Source organism: Marmota monax, unplaced genomic scaffold (assembly GCF_021218885.2).
Source record: "Marmota monax isolate L192 unplaced genomic scaffold, Marmota_monax_Labrador192_F-V1.1 WCK01_AAM20220418_F8-fsc00126, whole genome shotgun sequence".
Lineage (NCBI taxonomy): Eukaryota > Metazoa > Chordata > Mammalia > Rodentia > Sciuridae > Marmota > Marmota monax.
The window spans coordinates 3818664-3842762 of NW_026695245.1; the positions used below are offsets into that span (position 1 = coordinate 3818664).

Sequence of the window (24099 nt, forward strand, 5' to 3'; positions counted from 1 at the left end):
AATACAGATTGCCAAGCTCTCGTTTCGGAAATCAACTTTCAGAACTCAGGTCTTCAGGAAGCACCAATGATTGGTACTCATGACCAAGGAGTCTAGATCATGCCAGAATAATAGGAATGACCCACCACTCTGGTTTGCCTGGGTCTGTCCAAGGGTTAGCACCAAAAAAATCCTGCATCCCAGATAAACCTCATAATCTCAGATAAACCTGAGATGACTAATCTATGAACAGAGCCTAGTATTCATCCAATGAACTCCTATTTAACTTGAAAGATAAATAAAAAGTCTCTTGTGAATCTTCCCAAGATATCCCAAGCATAGTTAACACTTACATGGTGGTTACATTCACCAGGGTGTACCCAAATTTATATTCATGCTTATAACTCCTCAAGAAGAATGTGAAATTCCAGAAGCCAAATTCTGCTTACTAAGCTAGAAAGCCAGGGGTCCTCTGCTTTGCTCCCTGGGCTGCAGGCTAATCTCAAAACCTGGAGCTCTATTTGCTTGGATTTCTGAGCTTCAGGAAGTACAAGGTCAAGAGCTAGGATACCTGCACAGGTGGCTGCAGTGGCAAGTGAAAGGAGACGTGGTGGCACCTGAAAAAAAGGCTGAATTATTTAAATGAAAGTGGGAAGGAGACGAAAGAGGAAGAGGAAAACTAGCATTTGTTGAGAACTGTAAGTTCCAGGTATTAATGCTTGCATATTTTCTAGCCTTCCCAGCAATTCTAGTTGTATCAGTGCTATTATAATCTCTATCTATCCATGTAGACACTCAAGTTTGGAGAAGATGCATGCATAACAGGTCTATAGTTCCACAGTGTGTAAGTAACAAAGCAAGGACTCAAACCCACATCTGACTCCAAAGCCTGTGCTTGTTTGCAGTTAGCTCTCCTGCTATCTCAGACACTACAAGGTCAGACAAGGCCAATGTGGAAGAGTTCGATGCTGAAAACCTGCTCACCCAGCAGGCCCTTAATTCAAGGAGACTTTGCTCCTGGGTGGTTCTTCAAGTGCTGAGAGTTGCTACACAGTCTGATTTTCCAGCCAATTAACTTATTGATCCAATAGGAGGAATAAAAAGTTATTTGAATTGAGATTTTACCACAGTCTTTAGGAACTGTGTGTCTCTCAGATACGATGTTCATTACCACTCTCAAGGCCAGTTGGGAGGCTCTGTTCACTTCTCTTTCTAGACCACATCTTGCAGGAGGTTCTCACTTCTTCTCCACTGCCCAGCCTCAGCCTACATCTCCTGATGAGCCTTTCTTCTAGCTCCTGGCCACTCAGCGTGGTCCATGGACCAGCAACCTCCGCATTACAGGGGAGCATCTTAGAAATGCAGAATATATGGGCACACTGCAACCTCCTATTGTTCTAACAGATGATTGAGAAGCATATTAAAAAAACCACTTGTCCAGCCCATAATACACATCCTTTTTTCCATTAGAGGCCACATTTCCAGCACTGTTCTTTCTCCTATGGAATCTTGGTCTCCAGTTAATTGTAAGAAAATATATTTGCTCTTCTGAAGAATTAACCTTTTAATTACTTTATCCTTAGCTAAAAGTATTTCTAGGAAGCCTACTCTACATCTTGAAATTATGCCATGCCAACAACTGCCAAACCCTGCTGGGCATGGTGGCACATGCCTGTAATCCCAGCAACTCAGGAAGCTAAGGCAGGTGAATTGCAAGTTCAAGCCAGTCTCAGCAACTTAGCAAGGATCTAAGCAAATTAGAGAGATCCTGTCTCAAAATAAAAACTAATAAAATTTTTTAAAATAAAATAAAAAATAAAAAGAGCTGGGATGTATCTCAGTGGTGAAACACCCTTAGGTTCAATCCACAGTATGTATAAATAAATAAATAATTAAAATTAAAATTAAAAGCTAGTCCTATTTTTCCAGTGAGTGGAGTATATGTGTTCCCCATTCCACAACTACAAACCAGTTTGTGGAGAAATAAAGTATCTTTAGGAAGCCAACATACAATCTATTTCTCCCAAGTCTATCTGGTAGAAGATAATACCTTGAGCAAGAAATTTTACATGTATTGAAATGTCCCACTGTACCCCATTAAATATATAGTTACTATGTGTCAAATAAAAATAAAAATATATTTTTAAAAAGAAATTTTAGTGTAGGACATGCTTTACCAAGCCCATTATTTGTCCTCCAACTTTTTTTTTTTTATTGTGTTGCTGGGGACTCAAACCCAGGGCCTCATACATAGTAGGCAAACAATTCTTAACAAAAGGAAGATTAATACCTAGAAAGAGGCACAATGTGGGTGGGAAGGGGTCTTTTAAAAGAATGCCTCAAGATAATATGAGTCATAGTACAAATGCTTGGGATGAATCTTTTTATATTTAGACACAAACCTGCTCAGCTATGAACACACATAATTATCCAATGTCACTGGAAACGTTAAGGAGCTAAAGCAAATGTCTAGTAAAATGAAATAGTACAATAGCTAATGAGGTCTTATAATTAAAGGATGTATTTGCTCTGGGAAAAAAAAATCAAATCAGTTTAAGAAGGAAATGGCTGAGCTAAAGCAGGTCCATTATAGATTATAAAAGAATCTTCGTCCGTTATAGATTGTAAAAGGAAAATTAAACCCTGGTATACTCTTGGAACACCCTTTTCTGCTCAGTCATTCTGTTCAATGTTGAATGGCTCTGTGACAATCACTTAAATAAGCACAGTGAAAAACTAGTAGTCACAGCCAGCAGATAGGGCTTGATAGTATTTTCCATAGAATTGCACCATACTTCTTGAAATGACTTACAAATCTTTAATACTATAAAATAAATATTTCTATTTGAATACACAAAATTTTCAGGCTTAGGATAATCGTAAAGTATGTCTTGACAGCTTATTCTAAGCCAAAACAGAATATATGACTAAAATGAAACCAGCAATTGTATTTATGATTTTTATCCATATACTGCTTGTATTTTTCTACATCCCATTATATCTAAGGGAAAGAAAAGGGTGGGGAAAGATTTAGGGAAATGTATAAGGATATGAAGAAAACAGAAATACAAAATTATCAAAAACTCAAAACAAAACAAAAAAAGCAGTAAAAGAAAAATTTCAGGTAGAGATGAAATACGCACACCATGCACACATGTTCACACATTCCCACGCTGGATGCACTTTTTAAAAACTGTTTATTCATTGCCTCAATAATTTCCTTTCATTCTTTCAGAGATGACCACTGGGGAGTTTTTGGCAAATTCCAACCAGTAGAAAAACATCCTTTGCACATGAGAGTTCTGGATATCACACAGCGTCCCAGTGAGAGACAGAGAACCTACTAGAATGAAGAGACCTGAGGAATGTTTAATAAAGCAATTGTTTGCAAAGGAGTGGGCAGATGTTGAGAGCCACAGCCAGAAGGGGACCGAGCAAACTTCCAGCTGCCAGCAAACTTCCAGCTGCCAGCTGATGATTGGCTCACAGAGGCCCAAGCAACTTCTAGCTGCCAACTGATTGGCTCCTCTGCGGTGATGCTCATTGGGCTGTTTCCCCGCCCTTTCGGACCATGGAGCTGCTCATTTTGGCTCCGCCCATGCGACCCAGCGAATCGGCCTCAAGAGCAGGAGGAGTGGGGGAGGTGGAGAGGCTTGTGGGAAGCCGGTGGTGGCAGTTGGGCTCTGAAGGTTTTTCCTGAGGAGCTGTGTGGGGTGGTGTGTGTGTTCTAAAAATAAAGTTCATTTCTTTTGACAAGTGGCTCCTGAATTGTGCCCAGCCAGACTGCGGCAGGCAGGGGAAGGGAAGCCTTCTCGTGATGTCAGAGTACCTCAGAATCAGAACTGAGGACCTTTCCACCCCAGGCAGGAAAGGCAGGAAGATACAGATGCTAGAACCAGGATAGAGCTGGAGCCAGGACCTTCAGTAGAAGGTGGCTGCATCCACGTCCACCAGAGGGAGCTAGGGGAACAGATGCCCCAATCTAGCTCTCCATCCTCAGCACCTGCACTAACCTCCCTGGGGCCCAACCCTGCCAGAGATGGTAGGGGACTACTAGTGCTTCAAAGAAGGTCAGCCTCCTTGGGCACTGAGCGGAGATGGGCAAAGAGTGACTGAAAGAGGGGAGACTATCTAGGTCACAAGGGGTCTTGGTCTTAAAAGTTTAAATAATTAACAAACATATCTTGAACTGCTCAACCAAATCTGAGCCAGAGGACAGACTTGAAGTGACAGAAAGAACAGATTGACTTTTCAGGATGGGACACATGGGCATCAATGGCTTTGAAGAAAAGTTACAGTATAGCCTCTGGAGCAACTACTACTCAAAGTGTGGTCCACGGACCAGTGCCAATCCAGGAACTGTTGGTTATTCATCCACAATGACAAAAGTTCAGAAAGTGAGAATAAACATTTAGAAAACTTTATGATATTTAAAAGTGTGAGTTTATGCCTGTCAAATCTAATTTTTATAAGGCCTGTATTTGAAGCTTTATTTTTTTCATTTTTCTAAGATTCATTTTTATTGTGTTTTACAAAGGTATCAGTCTGTATTAATTACAATTTTTTAAATGGTCTTTTGTGACAGATGGTTTGAAAAGTATTGGCCTACAACAGCACTTCTCAAATCTCAATGTGTATATGGACTTAAGATTGCAGATTCTGATCCAGTAGGTCCAGGTTGGGACCCAAAATTCTATATTTCTAACAAGCTCTCAGTGGATGACAATGCAGCTGACTGAAATTCCACTTTGAACAGAGAAGGTCAGAGCCACCCAGGCTGAAGATGAGCATGGGTTCAGAGATGGATATATGAAGGTCACCTTGGGTTGGGTGGTGGTTTGTATAACCTTTGGGGATTGAGAAGCAGCAACACACAGACTAGAAGAAATGGGTCAAGTAAGGGGGAAAAATACATTGTTCGGGGATGACTGGGTTGCTTGCTTGAAGAGTAATAAAACAAGTTTAATTATAGGGCTTGTGTCATCACCATAGCAACTTACTAACAAGTGCAAGCCAGGAGGCCCAGGAAGGACTTACCTGTTCTAAATTTGGCCCTCCATTCTCATAGGTTTTGCATCTGCAGTTTCAACCAACCATGGATCAAAAATACTTGAAAAAAATAAAAGTGTACTGAACATGTACTGATGTTCTTGTCTTTATTCCTAAACAATGCAGTATAGCAACTATTTACATAGTACTTTCATTGTATTAGGTTTCATAAGTCATCTAGGGAGGATTTAAAATATAGGGAAAGATGTGCTTAGGTTACACACAAATATCAAGCCATTTCATATGAGGGACTTGAGCCTCCATGGATTCAGGTATCCACACCAATCTCCGGCTGACCCTGAGGGACAGCTGTACCAGGCACCTCCAGGCCCAGCCCTGCCCAGAGCCTCAGCTGAGAAACAGCCAGTTCCAGCAGTTTGGGTACACACCCTCCCCTGAAACACAGGAATTTACAAAATAGCTGCCCTCAGCAATCTCCTTGGATGGCTTCCTCTACCTCAAGAAGACTGAGCTCTGTTTCCAGTGCACCTTACCTCAGCTTGGCTGGCTTGGGCACTGCCTTCTGGCTCTCATCCTGACTGTCCCAGCTGCCCGGCCCACCTCAGACCCTTTGCTAGAGACACCAGTCAGAATCCCAGCTGCCTTTGCCCCTGGGTCTGGTGATTTAGACTGACCCTAAAGGAAAAGCCAGAACATAGCATTTCCAGGTTTGGGTTTCTTGGCCCCACTTGCCCTCTCTATCCATGTCTCTGAGGGATCCCAACACGTGTGGCCATAGCAGGTGGCAACAGGGATGGTGGGAGCCTGTGGAGCTAGCGGGGATTGTGAGATGCAGGGGAAAGAACTGAGTGTTCCATTCCAGTTGTTCTGCAGTGTTAAGGAACAATGAAGTAAACACACAATCTCATCGCTCAGAGTGCTTAAAACACACGGAACAGTGTATGTCACACCTGGCGTGCTGAATCTGGAATTCCTCAACCATGGAACGTTTGCATTACCGGTTTGAGAGTAGAGAGGAATGCAAACAGCTCAGGAGCTTGCTCTTGAGTTTGACACAGAAACAGAAAGCACCTTATCTGCAGGCTGCACTGCCCAACGGAACCCTGTGAGTTAGAGTGGCTGAGGTTGCCTGGAGAGGGGACGGAAACCTGGCCCCTCTGCTGTGGGGAGGTGCGATGCCACACTGCCTGTGCTGCTAGGTCTCTGTGCATGGATGGTGGGTGCAGCTGTAGTGTCCAGGCAGGGAGCCTGTGCCCACAGGAGCTCTGTCTTGCACCCTATAGCTCAACACCACTGCTCTACCTGGACACAGCATAGCACCCCTCCCCAAAGCTGGCAGTGACCCCAAGAGAGAAATGGTGGGTTATACTTAGAAAAGGTGGTGTAATGAGAAAATAGAAAGTGAAAACACAAAAGAGAAGAGAATCACAGAAGAAGAGGCATCAGAAAGAAAAGAGTGAAGGTAGATAGTTAAAGGCTAGAAAGGCTCTGGATCAGCAGGTATATGAGGGAACAACAGTTCTGTGTGGGATGAGGCTGGTGCCCTGGAAGAGAGCAGGCAGAGGAGACAACCAGGGCCCAGCAACTCCCCAGAGACATCATATTTAACTCAAGCTTTCGTTAGAACCATCGTGAAGAATTCACAGAATTCAGTTTTTCTTTATATATGCTTGCCATTAATAGTAATAGGAAAACTGCCATGATTTAAAGCCAAAATATGCTTGAAATCATGAAAGTTTCACAAGGGAAGAAATATAAAATAGCTTTCAAGATTTGCTAAGGAATAAAAATATGCACTTTAAAAAAACTCAATTTCCATTTACTGGTTATATTTCTGATTCTGTTGGCACTTAAGATCTCATGCATGCCAACTCCGTCCTGAGACCTCATAGTCAGAAGCGCATATTGCGGGAGATGGAGAATAGCAGGAAAGCTCCAAGGAGGCTTGTACCTCAATCCAGGAATCATTGTTCCTGTGTCCACTTGAACTCTTCCCTTTTCTCAGAAGGGACATAGTTCTATTGTTTTCCTAACTGTACAATAATGCCTGCTTATTGCAGAAAATACAGATGCAATAGGTAATGCAGAGGGAGTTCTCACAGTGTGTGAGGTGCTATTCTAAGAGCTTTCCTGTGTTATTTTGTTAATTTCTCTAAATGACCCCTAGAAGGATGGAACTAGATTCATCCCCATATTTCAGATGAAGAAACTGACCCTGAGAGATTAGCTAGAGGGTCCAATATCACCCAGCTAGAGAGTCATGGAGCTGGTTTTACACTAGGTAATAATCCAAAGCCAACCATCTGAATGAAATTTATAGAAGAAAGTAAAAATTGCTAGTAATTCCGCCATCCAGAGAGAAGTATTCTTTTTCCTGGCACTTTGCTTACATGCACAGTATTTCTTTTAACTACAACATAGGATTATAACATACTATATATGCTTATACTTACATGTAGCTTTGTTTTTTTTTTTTTCACAAACTTGCATGGACATACGTTGTGTCTATAGCATCATTTGAAAGGCCACCTATTAATCCATGGTCTGAACCAATCCCCTTTCATTGGATATGAGATTGTTTCCCATTTTGAGCCATTATGAAGAGATTTCTGATGTACATCCTGCATCGAACACTTGAGCACTTCATAGTTCTTTAAGAGAAATTTCTAGAAATCATAGTTCTGTGTCAAAAATAGATAGCAATCTTTTAGAATGCAAGTATTTGGGAAGATGTAACATCAGTACTGAGTCCCCAGAACTGTGGTGTGAATGTATTTATACACACTTCACTCACTTTAAAGATATAAAGGAGCTTAAACTCAGCGGAAGCCTAGGAAGGCAGAGGAGGGGGTCGATGACCATTCTTTGGAGGAATGCTTATAATATTCCTTTTTTGTCTACTCTTTATGGTGCTCAAAGAACATTCACATATGCCCACAGGAGCCTCTAGCTGTAGGCCGTGAGTCTTCCCCAACTACCAAGCCCACCACTGGATCCCTGGGTACCCTGACCATGACCACTTCTGCTCTGTACCTCAGTCCCCTTCCCACTCTGACCATCCCCATATGCCTAAAGGTTGGTGCAGCAGCCCAGGCCCTTCCTGAGAAGATGGTAACCTTTCCTTTTCAACTCCCCACCCAGTGTAATTCCTGACCCTCCCCAGCATGCCATCTCCCTCCAGTCTTCTCAACTCATGGAAATAGGATCAGCCTTTTCTAAATGGCACCAAGAACTTTGTTTTTGTTTATTTTTCTCTCATCACCATGGGCCATAATCCCATTTGCATGTTGGCCGTCTTGCTATGTGAGAGACCTATCAGATGTGGGCTGATTCAGCAGACCGTGAGCTGCAGCTGCTGATGCCTCCCTCCGGACCACAGGCTGCACTTTTCCATGGGATGCCAAACCCTGACTGTCACTTTTCATGACAAGAAACATCCCTCTGTCAACTTTACAATGGCCTAGAGTCCTAATTGAGTGTAACCCAGAGTTACCTGGTAAGAGTCACCAAGTGGGTCATGGTGACCTCCACTGATCCCTTCATCATACTGACTTCTCTGTTTAGAGAGTGGGAGAAAATTCCAGAAGGAAAATGTTTCACTTCCTAGTATTGCTCCTTCCTAATCCAGCTTTTATCCTTACTCCGTTGCTTGGATGCATGCTGTCCGCCGGCAGCCGGCTGAGTGTTTTGGAAGGAAACATATTTAACTCGTCTTCTGTTATGGCTGTTATATTTGTGGTGTTAGCTCTAGGAACACCAACAAATGTAAATGTTAGGGATCTTTAAAATAAAGCAGAGTTGTTTGTGATCCCAGCAAGACATAACATCAAATGGATAATATGGAAAGAACAGTTGGGATTCATCTTTCTATTCAGTTCAATGTGTTTGAGGAAATACTACAATTCTGGAAGTTTTCATCTCCCTGGATTTAAAAAGAAGATTGTACACACAGCCCCTGTCCTTAAGGAAACTATGATGTATGTGGCCTTTACACCCCAGCATAGCAGGTGCCTCGAAGGAAACAGAAACAGCTTGGAGGGTAGCAGGAAGCTGGGGGGGCTGTGAACAGTACCAGAATAACACCCAGAGGCCAAAAAAAAAAACCACCAGCACCAGATTCTTGCAGTCAGGTCTCTACCTCAAGAAGAGGTTTAAAACAGCTGGATTCTGGAGAAGCTCATGCCATGCTAAGAAACTTGGACTTTATTCCAGATTAGAGCAGTGAAGCATCAATGGAAAGGAGCCAGATTCCAAGAATTAGGGAGTAAGATAGAATGATCAACTCAATAAGTAAGAGTCTGAGGGGGGAGCTCAGTGGTAGTATGCTTGCCTAGCATGTGAGGGGCCGTAGCCTCAATCCCCAGCACACAAAAATAATGACAATAAAAATGATAAGTGGGAAGAAGGAAATAGAAGGATGTGGAAAAAAGTGAGAGAGATGCTAATTGACTCTCAGAAGGACACAGCCTGAGTTTGTAATATTGGCTGATTTCTGTGATATGAGTGCCTTTCAAGTAACCAAATTGATGTCACTTAACACAGGGCCTAGAAGAGATGCAGAGTCAGCTCTCAGAACTGGCAGGAGCACTGCAGCACACACAGCAGAGACTCCTCTTCTAGGCAACAGCTACACTACATTTCCCAGCTGCCTCTGGACCCATTAGCCAACAGAATACAAACTCCTAGAATACGAATATGCCAATTCCAGACTTTCCCATAATCCTCCATGTTCTTTGCTCATGCCTGCTGGGAGATGACCCCAGGACAACCTTGGAAACCATATGTTGAAGACGGTAGAGCCACAATATGGAAAGAGCATATGTCTTTGAGTCATTATTTGAAAGGGAGCTTCCAGGGCAAGATCAGCTATGTTTGGACTGTCTCGAGAATACAAAATAATAGCTGCCATTCTGACTGGAATGAGATAAAATCTTACAGTAGTTTTGATTTACATTTCTCTAATTGCTAGAGATGAATATTTTTTCATATATTTGTTGACTGATTGTATATCATCTTCTGAGAAGCGTCTGTTCAGGTCCTCGGCCCACTTGTTGATTGGGTTATTTGGAGGTTATTTTTGTTTATTTGTTTGTGGGTTTTGTTTTTGTTGTTGTTGTTGTTTTGGTGCTTAGCTTTTTGAGTTCTTTATATACTATAGAGATCAGTGCTCTATCTGATGTGTGAGGGGTAAAGATTTTCTCCCAAGATGTAGGCTCTCTGTTCACCTCACAGATTGTTTCTTTTGCTGAGAAGAAATTTTTTAGTTTGAGTACCTCCCATTTATTGATTCTTGATTTTAATTCTTGCGCCAAAGAGTCTTATTAAGGAAGTTGGGGCCTGATCCCACATGATGGAGATTAGGGCTGGTGGAACTGCAAATTGGTGCAGCCAATATGGAAAGAAGTATGGAGATTTCTTGGAAAATTGGGAATGGAACCACCATTTTACCCAGCTATTCCTCTCCTCTGTCTATACCTTAAAGGACTTAAAAACAGCATACTGCAGGGATACAGCCAACATCAATGTTTAGAGCAGCACAATTCACAATAGCTAAACTGTGGAACCAACCTAGATGCCCTTCAATAGGTGAATGGATAAGGGAAATGTGGCGTATATAACAATGGAATATTACTCAGCAATAAAAGAGAATAAAATCTTGGCATTTGCAGGTAAATGGATGGAGTTAGAGAAGATAATGCTAAGTGAAATTAGCCAATCCAAAAAAAACCAAATGCCAAATATTTTCTCTTATATAAGGAGGCTGATTCATAGTAGGGTAGGGAGGGGGAGCGTGGGAGGAATAGAGGAACTCTAGATAGGGCAGAGGGGTGGGAGGGGAAGGGAGGGGCATGGGTTAGAAATGATGGTCGAATGTGATGGACATTATTATCCAAAGTACATGTATAAAGACACGAATTGGTGTGAAATACTTTATATACAACCAGAGATATGAAAAATTGTGCTCTACATGTGTAATAAGAATTGTAATGCATTCCACTGTCATATATAAATTAAAAATTAATTTAAAAAGACTTATCCTAAGGGATATGAATAATAAATATTTTGTTTCCAGTAGGGAAAAATAAGATTATGAAATAAAATTATGTTGTACTTAGGCACTGTGATAATCAAAGTTCTCCAGAGAAACAAAAACATAACTAATAGAATGTGTGTGTATATATGAGAGAAAGATTGGTTTAAGGGATTGGCCCATGCAATTATGGAAGCTGCCAAGACCAAAGCTTGCAGGGGTCAGCAGGTTGGAGAACGCAGAAGAGGCAATGTTATACTTCAAGTCTGAAGATCATCTCTTGCAGAATTCTTTCCTTCTTAAGGAAAGGTCAGTGCTTTTTGTATTCACACCTTCAACTCTTTAGATGAGATCCACCCATATTAGTCAAGGCAATCTGTTTTACTCAAAAAATCTACCAATTTAAATGTTATTCTTGGGGAGGGGAAGCTCACACAAACATCAGGAATGTTTTATTAAATATCTGGGCACCATGGCCCTCAGCCAAGATGACAGAAAATTAACCATCACAGACACCAAGAGTCCCAGTTTATCTGTTTCAATCTTAGTGGTAAAACACATCAGTTGGAAAAAGAAAATACTGAAAAGGAGCCAGTAGGAACAGAGAACATATTGTTCACTTTTTAGGTCAGACATTATTTTCTATAATAGTGTTTAATGGTCTTGGAATCTACTTACTCATATCTATTATCAATGCTATTTGGGGTAGCAATTGAGAGAAATAAATTTAACATCTCAGAAGTTCCAATTTGTTCCTCTGGATCTAATCAGCTTTAAGTATAAAGAGAAAATGCCATATTAACAGATTCTTCCTAATGCATAAATTACTTCAAGGATGCTTCAAGTTAACATGTTCAGATTACTACAGGATCATAAAAGATAAAACAGCACCACCCCCTCCGTCACACAATGTCCCAGGAGATTTTACTGGCACCCGATTTTCTACCAATTAACAATTTTTTTTTGCTTCCATGGGTAGAGTCTCATGATTATGCTCATTAATAGCATACTTATTAGTAAAAAATTTGTCTTCAATATCCTCTAATCTTGTTATAGCTACAAAATACTTAGAAGGTGTTGCAAAAGACACAAGTATAATTAGCCCAGTTCCATCAAGAGATTTGGTCTCATGGCAATATGCTTTCATTGCCACTATACCCTGGGACAACTGCAGATAATTCAGTTACCCTTGGTTCATTGTACATTAGCTCAGTAAATAGTTATTGAGCATCTACCATATGCTAAGCACTGTGCAAGATGTTGGGAGCCAAAGAAGTAGTGAGAACAGAAGACATGGTCCCTGGCCTCCTGAAGCTTGTAGTCTAGGCAATTCCAGAGGAATCCAGAAAGATTGGGTCATGACAAGCCAAAAGTCATCCACCTTCTGGATTGGACCCTATCTACCCAAGGTCTCAGCTGAGTCAGATTCTTAGTGACCTCATCTACCAAACAATTTAATCTCCAAAGTCCTCAAGTCCAAGAAGAATCAGAAACTAGCCCAGACCTCCCTCCATCTCTGAGCCAGAACAACTGATGAGGTCCACAAAGAATGTTTTTGATTCATCCACCAGAGTCTCATAAATGTTGAAAAAGACCAAAAAGAAAAGAAAATCTTAGATGGCATCTACACATATTAAATTCACCCTCAGATGGTTGGATCCTGTGGTTTACATCTGGCCCCTGGGTGGCTCAAGGTAAATTCATGAAAAAAAAAATAAAAGGTAGAATAATAGAATTTTTTCCTGTGGCCGATGTTTTTTTAAAATTATAATGTTATTTCTTTCATCACTCTTTTTTTTAATATTTATTTTTTAGTTATCGGCGGATACAACATCTTTGTTTTGTATGTGGTGCTGAGGATCGAACCCGGGCCGCACGCATGCCAGGCAAGTGCGCTACCGCTTGAGCCACATCCCCAGCCCCTCATCACTCTTTTTTTAATTTTTTAGTTGTAGATGGACACAATGTCTTTATTTGTTTATTTTTCTTTTTTAATGTGGTGCTGAGGATCAAACCCAGGGCCTCATGCATATGAGATAAGTGCTCTACCACTGAGCCACAGTGCCATCCCTCTTTTATTACTGTTAATCTTAGAGATTTATAAATACTTTTTGAATTTTCTATCCATTGCATTCTAAATAACTTTGTCATAATGTTGGCTTGTACACACAAGCCCCTTTCTTCGGACTTACTTTGGGTCCTCTCTAAAGCCACAGGACAAAGATTTGTGTGCAGGTTGTTTATTTAGGAGTTGACCTCGAGAAGCATAAATTGGGAGTGAGGGACATAAAAGACAGGGAAAGGCCAATGAGTGATGTATTAATCAGACAATTACTACCAGGACTACCAAAGCTTCATTTCACTAGTGACACTCTGAATTACAAATTATGTAGAATGCCCTTCAGAAAGGAAAATGGGGGTATTTTCCACCAATTCCCATTCCTGGTGGGATGAAATTTGTTTCTGGGGCATAAAATGCAGATCTTTTCCAAGGTGTTCTATATATACCTTTAAAAAGCTCCCAGGCCCCAGAAAGAGCCTTGAGGCGGGAAGTAGGGAATCAGGCAGGCCTTCAAGATGGGTGAGTACCTGGGGTGAGATGGGAGAGGAACAATCCATCACTGCCACTCAGAGGAAGATCAGGGGGCTGTGGGCATCGAGGCCTCTGCTCTACAAGGCCTAAAAGACTGTCTCAGCTGCTACTTCCTGCAGTCACCACCTGCCCCGGGCAGACAGGCCTCCTTCCCCAGCAGCCATGCAGGACAGGTCCTCTCTCTTCATACCACTAACCTATGAAGCAAACACCAGTCCTTTCGAGGTTTTTGGACAGGGTGTTGGTTTTGTCTTTGTATGTTTTTACTACTAACAGCTTACAAGTCATATTCTTAAAGACATTACAAGTTGCATGAAAGCCTTGGAATTCTCCCGGTGATCTTCTCGTTCACTGGACAACAAGCCGGGCCTGCTCTGCCATGGCTCCTGTCTTGCTCCTGTGCTAGTTCCCCTCTTCATTCCTACCGGAGGGACAGCTCTTCTCAACCTCCCAGCCCTCTTGACTTCAGGGTACCATGAGGAGCCCCCACACCTACCTCTACCAGGAGGTAGACCTCAGACCTCACCTGGGAGAGGGAGCAGGAAAGTGCATATAGGGGAGCCACAGGGTGTCACTTGGATTCTGAAGGAAGTCCAGGATGTGTATCTAATTCTGTCACTCCACCTTCTATCTCACTGGGGCATGTGCTACCAGGAGTCCAGGAAGAAACAAATGTCCCTGTATTCCAGACTCTGCTTTTAACAACTAGACATCTACATTTCACTCTACATGTAAACAATAAGCTCATTCTATTTGGCCAAATAATATGAAAGCTTCCTTTTAGACTTTGTTTTCTCTCTCTCTCTCTCTCTCTCTCTCTCTCTTTTTCCTTTTTGTACCAGGGATTGATCCCAAGGTCGCTTCACCACTGAGTCACATCCTCAGCCCTTTTCTATATTTTATCTAGAGACAGAGTCTTGCTAAGTTGCTGAGGCTGGCTTTGAACTCACAATCCTCCTGACTCAGCCTCCTGAGCCACTGGGATGACAGGTGTGCATCACCATGCCCAGCAAGACATTGTGTTCTTATTGTACATCCTGAAACTAATGAACAATGTGCCACCATATGAAAGTGAACAACCCCAGAAAACACAATGGCTTTACTGAGTCACAGAACTATTCCACACATGCCACCTTGTGAAGGCAAAACTGCCCTTTAGGATTGAGTTCTGAAGATGATGTTTTAGAAAACTAACAATGAAAACTACCAAGTTCAAAAGAAAACAAATAAAACTGACCTTTAGCAACAACATAAGCTGATAAATGGACTACGCATGTCAAAGTCCAATTTAATTCTCAATAGGTGAAGAAAAGTGACTTAGTCATCAGAAGTTAATGATCTATATTTTACTTCCCAACCATGCATCAAAATGCACACTTCCTAGGTCTAGGTCTTAATGTTCTTCTGAAATCATGAAATCTAGCCTCACAATAACATTCTCATGGTAAATTCCAGCACAAGGCAGAAAACAGACCTTACCAATTGGGGCATAAAATATGAATCTTACAAGACAAAACATGTTTGTTGAAATACATGTTGCTTCAACATAAAGAACGAAAAGATGTCCTTCAGTCTGACTTAATTGGCATTGCTTTTCCTGTTCCTAAACTTTTTTAGAGAATTTTCCATTGTATTATATATAGTATTTTCTGGAGGCACAAAAGTTTAGTCTGTTCTTTTTAAAAATAAGTGTTCGTTGAAGTTCACTTTATTTTATTAAATAAAAATTACCAGCTGGGCATGGTGGTACATGCCTGTAATTGTAGCAGCTCAGGAGGCTGAGGCAGGAGGATCACTAGTTCAAGCCAGCCTCAGCAATGGCGAGTCCCTAAACAACTCAGGGAGACCCTGTCTCCAAATAAAATACAAAAAAGGGCTGGAGATGTGGCTCAGTGGTTGAGTGCCCCCGACTTCAATTGCCAGTACCAAAAAAAAAATGTACCACTGCCTCAAAGATGTTTAAAAATATTTTGTATATTTTTATTGACTGCCCCCTACTGGAATATAAGTGCCATGAGGGAAGGAATTTCCATCTCTTGTTTCCTGATAAAATCAAATGCCTATAACATTGCCTGGGACATAAAAGAACTTAAATAATTGTTGAAAGGATAGGATGAAACAAATGGGAGGTGCTCCCAGGTCTGAAAGAGGAAATAAGAAGGTGCAAGAAGTTTTCCACTGATATACAATGGAATTACCACAAACTTAATGGCTAAACAACACATATGTATTATCTCGCTGTTTGTCAGGTTAAGATTCATGCATGACTGGATTCTTCACTCAAGGTTTTACTCAAGGTCAAGGCTGCAATAAGGTGCCTGGAATGACTTGCTTCTAAGTTTCCACATGATATTGGAAGAATTCAGTTCCTTGTGGTTAGAGGACTGAGGTCCCTATTTCCTTACTGGTGGTTGGCTAGGGGCCACCATAAGGTCCTTACCACATAGTGTCTCTGTGGTAAGTTCACAACATGACATCTTGGCCCTTCAAGACTAGCAGAAGACTTTTAGACCATGGGTCAAATCTCTTCCTGCAGGAAGGGCCCAGTCCCTTCTTAGAATTCCCCTAATCAGAAAGATCCACCCAAGAAAATCCCCTTTTTGATCAACTGACTTGGGTTTTAAATGAATCCACAAAATCTCTTCATCTTGGCCACAAAATGCCTCTAATCACAAGAGTAGAATCCACAATCAAAGCAGAAGGGATTGATTATCCTGGTTGAATGCACCAGGGGCAGCCATCCTGAAGACCTTCTTAGCTTATTAGAGGAAGACAGGCCTGAAGCCTGGTTCCCTTATGGGCCAGCTGGCCAAAGTCCTAAACTATGGTAGTCAGTGTTCACGTCGCCAGGATTTCCAGGAAAGAAAACGTTATAAAAATATCTCTGCCACACCCATGTTCATAGCAGCATTACTTACAATAGTCAAAAATTGGAAGCAATCCAAGTGTCCATCAATGGATGAATGGATAAACAAAATGTGATCTATACATAGAATAGAATGCTATTTGGCCTTAGAAACGGGGGAAATTCTGACACAGGCTTCTACATGGATGAAACTTGAAAGATTAGGAAAAGTGGAATAAGCCAGTCACAAAAAATATTGTACAACTTTATTTATAAGCAAATATTAAAGTCAAAGGTTTAATAATGATTAGTGAATTAAAACTGAAGTTCATTTCTTATGATAATTATTGTTATGTCAGAAATCACCACAGAAACAGTGATCAAACTAATATTTCTGTTCCAATCGAAAGCGAAACTCACCTGACCCAGATCCAGGGTGAGGTTGACTTTGTTGTACTGTGTGCCTGAGGACAGAGGAGGGCTTTGCCACCAACGTTCGGATCCATCAATTGCATTGGTGGCTGGATGTGCTCTTCTAGAATCTTCAGAATTACAATAGTCACAAAACTGACCCTGAAAAACAAAACACTCCTTTTTAAACTTTCAAGCAATTTTTTTCTTACCAATTTAGCAAAAGTTAACTAAACAAAGATTATTCCATACAGCTTATTGATGTCAGCTGTTGGAATTTATCATAATATGTTCTTGGTGAAATCTTCCTCTTTTATTTAATCTTAAATCATGTCACCTGGCCATCATCTAGGATATAAATTATATTTATCTTGCAACCTTTACAGTTATGTTTTTCTTGCCCCCCACAGTAATTTAAGAAGAACCTGCTGTATCTGGAATGCAAAGATGTTTCCACTTCAACAAATTCATTTCACTCTTTAAATCCTACTCTTTGCAATTCTGTATGAGGCACTGAGTTACCAAGTGGATCACTGTGCATGGTCCCAGTGGAGGTATTAAGTATATAAATAACCATTAGGGAAGTGGGGATGGCAAGTGTCTCTGCAGAGTACAGAGTGTTGGGGTCAAGGGCTACAGATATCCCAGGGTGGAAGAGATAGTGCTTAAGCTGTCTGGGAAGATAGGAAGGGTTTTGGAAAGTGACAGTGAGCATCAAAGAGTGAAAGTGTTCCATGTGGAGGAAACAGCCTGAGCAAAGGCATAGAGGTCAGCTGGTCCAAGGCTTGACAGTTCAATGGGGAGAGGTGGATGGCTGTGAAGAACAGAGTTGAGAAGTCAGCAATTCATTCAATGGGTAAATTGGAACCTATTTTTCTTTGAGCAATGTCTGTTTGGTATTATAAACTCTAACTCCTAACGAAATTACTCTTTCTTTCTTCCTTTCTTTCTTTCTTTTTTGTTTTTTGTAGACAGATTATATTGATTCTGGCTTTTTTTCTTTTGTTATTGTTTGTTTTTGCAGGAATTTTATTACCAATTACCATCTAAAAAACTGAACCTAACAACAAATCATACTGTTACGTATTAATTACAATGCACCAATAAGGAAAAAAAGCTGAACTAAGGCCTCTCTTCCAGGTTGAATATACTTTAACTGGGTCAAAGGACCATGCTTAGCCAAGGTAGGATTCCACATACTGAACTACTCTGCTCCCACGTAGATAAAGACAGAGAAACAAACTTAAACTCACAGCCTGCTCTAGAATGTGCTGCATAATAGCAACAAAGAACCAGAAAATTAAAGGAAAAAACACCATTTCCTATTGTCTCAGAGAATATCAATTACCTCAGAAGAAATTTATCAAACATAAAATAAATTCAATTAAGAGAATTTTCAAAATCTACATAAATGGAAAGATTTTCTTCAAAAGGAACATAATAAAAATGTTTCCCAAGTTGATCTATAGAGTCAATATTATTCTGATGAAACCCTCAATAAGAATTTTCTTGAAACACAGTAAGATAATTATAAAATGTATATATAACTGTGAAGAACCCAGAAAAGTTCAGATATTGCTGAAAAGAGAGTCCAGAGAGAGAGTAAGACATTTTCCCTTCAAGGTATCAGGGCTTATTATGAAGCTATTGTAATTAAGGAAGGAAAGATAAGAAAATAGAACTTTGGGATAGAACAGAGCACCAGAAAACAGTCCATTGCACTTAAGAAATCTTAGCATATTAAAAAATGAGCAAAAACAAGAATTGTTGGGAGAAGGAAGGATATTCTCTATCCCACAGATATTCCTTCTAGATCTAATAAATTGGATTTCTACCCAAGTCACAAACATAAAGCAACTTCAGAACTCAAATGCACTAAAAACTCAAATGTCAAAAATAAAACATTAAATTCTCTTAGTGGAAATCATGAATATCCTTGAGAACTTAGAGCAACGGATGTTTTCTTCAGACACAAAAGAATACATAGATAAAATTGACTATATTAAAAATAAGAATTTTGGTTCATTGAAGGTACTTTAGAGACGTGAAAAGTTACAAGTAGAAGAGATTCACACTATACACGTGGTCAATAATCCCCCATGGTGGTTCCAATCAATGTCTTAGCAATTCCTTTTCTCTCTGTATATGGTGGCTACTTCAACTACAAAAAGATAAAAGGCTATTTTCCCTGGAGGGTACTCTCTCCTCTTGAGTCCAGATTGACTTTGTTATTTACTTTCTTTTAGCAGAAGTGTTATTCTGGGACATCCATGCATAGGCCTTATGAGGACTGGTAGGTTCTGCTTCTTTCGTCTCAGGAGCTAGCCTCTGGGTGAGACAACCAACTACCCCTGAGTCACTAAGCAGTAACAAAAACCAGTCGTACCCCACTAGAGAGGACAAATGGAAGAGCACAGAGACACCTGGCACATCTTGGACCTTTCAGTCCACCCCAGCCACTGGCTGAACATAACGAATGAGTTACCCCACCTGATACTACATGCAGCAGAAGAACCATCCAGCTGAGCCCAGTCAATCCACAGACTTGTGGAGAGGAAAACCTTTATTGTTTTAGTCTCTAAGTTTTGGGGTGGTTTTTAATACTTCGAAGAACCAAAATTTGAACAGGGAACATGAAATCAACAAAGAATTCTCATCAGAAGTATACACCAAACTCTTTAAAATAGAGAACCATAAACAGTTCAATCAGAAAATGATCCAAAAGAAGAATAGACATTTCACAGAAGAGGCAATAAATATTTGGAGATATGTTTACCATGAGCATCATTAGGGCTCCAGGCAGACCGCAGTGCAATACTATTTTATACCCATTCATTAGGCCTAGATTTAAAGTTTGGTGATTATGCATATTAGAAAATTCATAGTAGGAAAGTAATTGGTATAAAACTTTGAAAAATGTTTTGGTATTACTCCTAACATCAAAAATTCACAATTTCCTAAATGCAGAAATTCAACCCCAAACAAATTCTTGCACATATTCGTCAGCATCAGCAATAACTTAAGTGAAAAAGAGCATGGTATACTTTTTATAAAGCTAAAAGCAACCAAAATGAAAAGCACTTACATTTAAAGAAATACTTACAGATATGATTTTTAAAACTATATAAAAAAGAAAGCAAAGGAATGATTAAAGATTCGTGATTGTAAGAAGCAGAGAGAATGGGGGGGGAATTTTATATTCTTAGGCATAGGTTAACATCAAGGCTCTGGTTTTGGTTTTGGTTTTGGTAGTGGTTCATGGATGCTTATTGTACTATTTAAAAGACACACCATATATATGAGCAGGCAATGCAAAAACCAACATTAGGAGCATGTCATAACCTGAGAGCTATGACATTCTTAATCCAATTCTGCATCTGAGACCCAATGGTTTTTTAAATAGCCAAAAATAAATAAAAGCAGGACAAAACTGACAGAAGTTGAAGAGGAGAAGGGAACAGAGAGAGAACAATTATTCATCCTACCATGCAACAAATCTGCTCTGATCATCTAATCTGTACCAGAAACTATTCAACACCAAAAGATAAACAGGACAAGGACACTGAATCATGCTGAGGATATTGTTAGTCCAGTTATATAGGAAGTAGAAATGTAATGGGATACAGAGTTACGAAAAATTGTGCTGTAAATGGATAATTATGAATGTAATTCACTCCACTATTGTCATCTATGTAATAAATAAAAAATAAAATGTAATGGGAGAGGGTAGAAAGGGGATAAGACTGTTCAAATAAACAACTAAACAGAGTTGAGCTCCAAAAGTGGTAGTCCCAGGGGTAAGTCATGTTTGTCCCTCAGGGAGTGACCTCCACTTTTTTAGAAGGATGGAAAAATATAGTCTCTTCTAGTTCATAACATTTTTAATGATTCTCCTTAACTTAAAGCCCTCTCTCTCATGCAATACTTTGCAACTGAATCCACAGTGCAAACACTGTATTGGTCTAAGAAAGTAGGCATTGATTATAACAGTCCCTTAACGTAACTTCTGTTTTATTGCTTTAACATTGATTCATTTATCCAACTTATCCAAATTACCCACAATCTGGAGTGCATTGTACTGGATACTGGAGTAAAAACAAACACTAATAGTTGGATTGGCTGAGAGATGATTTGAGCCCCCACATTCCAAAAAAGGTGTTTTGATTTACATAAACATGAGGGTATGGCATGCAGGAGAGGTGTACCATATTTAACTTAATTTTCACAACCCTGTCTGGTTTATATCAAAGCACACAAAACTTAACGATGAACAAACCAAGTCTCAAACAGGTGAAGTGTCTCAAGCCACACAGCTAGGACATGCTAGAACCAGGACCGGCCTTTGAATCTGGTGACATTACCTATAGCTCAAGACACTCCATCCTGGACACATTAGTCTGTAAGCTCCATCAAGGAGAGCTGCCTTAGATTTGGATGGAGTGTGAGGCAGCCCTGAAATAACCATCATGTGATATTCCAAATACCTGACCCACTCCCAGATGTGTAAAAAGAGACCCAGTTGAGGAAAGAACTTACCATCAAAACCAAAAATAGAGCCTTGATGACAATCGTTTAGATGTCCCCATAGCAGCCACAGAAATCCTGGCAAGATGAGTAATAAACCAAACTCATCCACCCACAGTCCCATTATGAACCACCACAGTCATGCTGCCGTGGACCTCACTGCTAGCCATCACTCACTAATGTTCTGGAAGCTACAGAGTCTCACATGCCCAAACCTAAGCCAGCTGGAGCCCTGAACTGAAGAACATTCTGTGGTGTGCCAATGTCAGAGATTGCTCCTTTGCAAAGATCTTATTCAGAGCATCCTCCTTTCTGAGAGGTACCAAAGCACACAGGCTTGGTTACAGTGATTAAGACAAACATCTTGTAAATTTCCAGAATGTCTGAGTACAGTGAGGTGAGTGCCAACTGCACAGAACACAGAAAGCATCCAGCGCTGTACCTTCCACTCAGGCTTTATGACACCAGGGGGTGGAGCATGCATATCTACCTGGGCCAAGTTCCTGGAGTTAGGGATTTGAGAGAGAGAAATCAAAGAATTTAGAGTTGGTTCCAGGTATGAAAAATATTTTTAAAAGAGGATAAGGAAATGTCTGAAAAATCGTGATGCATGTAGTTCAAAACTTATGTTCATCCAGGGAAAATTCTAAGCAGAGGTGGGAGGTCTTTCTAACCTGTTTCAAAGATATGTTGGAGGAGAATAGACAGAGGTTCAAATCCTGGCTTTACCAATTACAGCTGTGGCTTGTTAGTGGAAGTATTTAGTCTCCTTTGAGGCTCTGGTTTCTCTTTATTAAAATGGGCTAATCCTGCTGATCTTGTGCTGTCCGTGTGAGGATTAAATGAGATGCCATCCATGAAGCTCCACACCAGGGACAAGACAACACTGCCACTAAAACCAATTCAGTGTTGTTGAAAAGGCTGACTCCTGGGCCCTGCCCTGACCTTACCGAATCAGCATCTCTGGTGGGAACCTAGGAATCAGAATTTTTAAAACCACCCCCAGTGATTCCTCTGTGCACTACAGTCTGAGAACCACAGGGGCGATGATGACTGGCATCCACAGGGTGCACCTAGAGAAGAACAGGGCAGCAGTCACAGAGTGGCTTCCTGGGTGACAGTGATGACAAAAGGGAAACACCCACACATCACACACGGCACCTTGAACTTCACAGGTACTCACTCTTCATCACCATGACAAGTCCACCATGTAGGGACAATCATGAGACTCTTAGAGTTAAGGAGACAGGCCCAAAGAGGTGGAGCAATTTGTCCAAATGGTGGAACCAAGAGAGGAATGCAGAGAGGGATGACTTCAAGAGGAAGTGCTGGGGATGGGCAGAAGAGAGAAGGGGAAGAAGGGGGATAGCTGTTGTTATCGTTTAGACATGAGGTATCCCCCAAAAGCTCATGTGTGAGACAATGCAAGAATTTTCAGAGGTGAAATGCTTTGATTATAAGGAGTAACATGATCAGTGGATTAATCCACTGATATGGATTAATTAGGCGGTAACTGTAGGCAAGTAGGGTGTGGCTGGAGAAAGTAGGTCATTAGGGGTAGCCTTTGGGCATATATTGTGCCTGATGAGCAGAGTGCTCTCTCTCTCTCTCTCCTCTCTCTCTCTCTCTCTCTCCTCTCTCTCTCTCTCCTCCCTGGTTGTCGTGTGTTAGGCTGCTGCCATGATGATCTGCTTCATCTTGGGCCCAGAGCTATGGAGTTGGCCACCTGTGGACTTGAACCTCGGAAATTGTGAGCCTCAAATAAACTCCCCCTCCCCATGTTGTTCTTGTCAGGTCTTTTGGTCACTGGGATGAAAAAGCTGACTAAGACAGCTGTCTAGTGGTACAAGTGCAGTATCTGAATCTGCAGGCACCCTGAAGATTGGAGGTGACCAGAGAACACTGGGCACTAGCTACATGTGAGTTGGACATGAATTTACTAAAGGAAGATGCATTTAAGGTTCTCCATCCATAGATAGTGGAGAGCTGTGTTTTCTCTATATTTTTTAGATCTTTTTTAAAATTTATTTCTTATGTGGTGCTGAGGATCGAGCTCAGAGCCTTGTACGTGCTAGGTATGTGCTCTACTGCTGAGCCACAACCCCAGCCCGTTTTCTCTAGATTGATACACTATTCCACTATATTTATCCTCACTCTTCTAGAAATTATTTCATACATTATCGAAGCTCATTGTCCCTCCTCTCACCTTATGAATTTGCTTAACTGTCTGTTATTCCTAATCCACAATCTTTTCTGCATCTATACCATATACCTGCCCTCCCTGCTATTGCAATGGAGAAGTCATCTGCACTATTAAGTCCCCATACTTACACACACACACACACACACACACACTCAATCCTATCCCTCCTACCTGCTAAAGGACTAGGCATCTGCAATCATAAGCCTTTTTTCTCCTCTCCTCTCCTCTCCCCTCCCACTCCCTTCTTGCCTCCCTCCCCACTCCCCTCTCTCCCCACTGCATCTCAGTCCTTCCCTTCTACCAGATCGCTTCATCAGGATTGAAACAAAGGTGCTCGAAACTATATCCCACTTTCTATCCCTGCACCTCACGCTCCACTCCCCCCACACTGACTCTCTTGCTGTTTCTCTATCTCTCCAAGGTCACTCCTGCCTGCCCCGGAGCCTTTGCACCTTCTGTTCCCTATCCCAGGAAAACACTGCACCCAGACATCCCTCTCTTTT

At 41.0% G+C, this 24099-nt stretch overlaps 1 protein-coding gene across 2 annotated transcripts in view; it reads right to left on the minus strand.

Annotated features, from left to right (window-relative positions):
* Lama3 (laminin subunit alpha 3) overlaps positions 1 to 24099 on the minus strand; it is a 231647-nt gene that overhangs the window by 192606 nt on the left and 14942 nt on the right. For both annotated transcript variants that reach the window (XM_046433650.2, XM_046433639.2), the window contains exon 2: positions 16879 to 17031. In XM_046433650.2, the coding sequence (XP_046289606.1) occupies positions 16879 to 17031 (153 nt within the window). The remainder of the gene's footprint in view (positions 1 to 16878; positions 17032 to 24099) is intronic.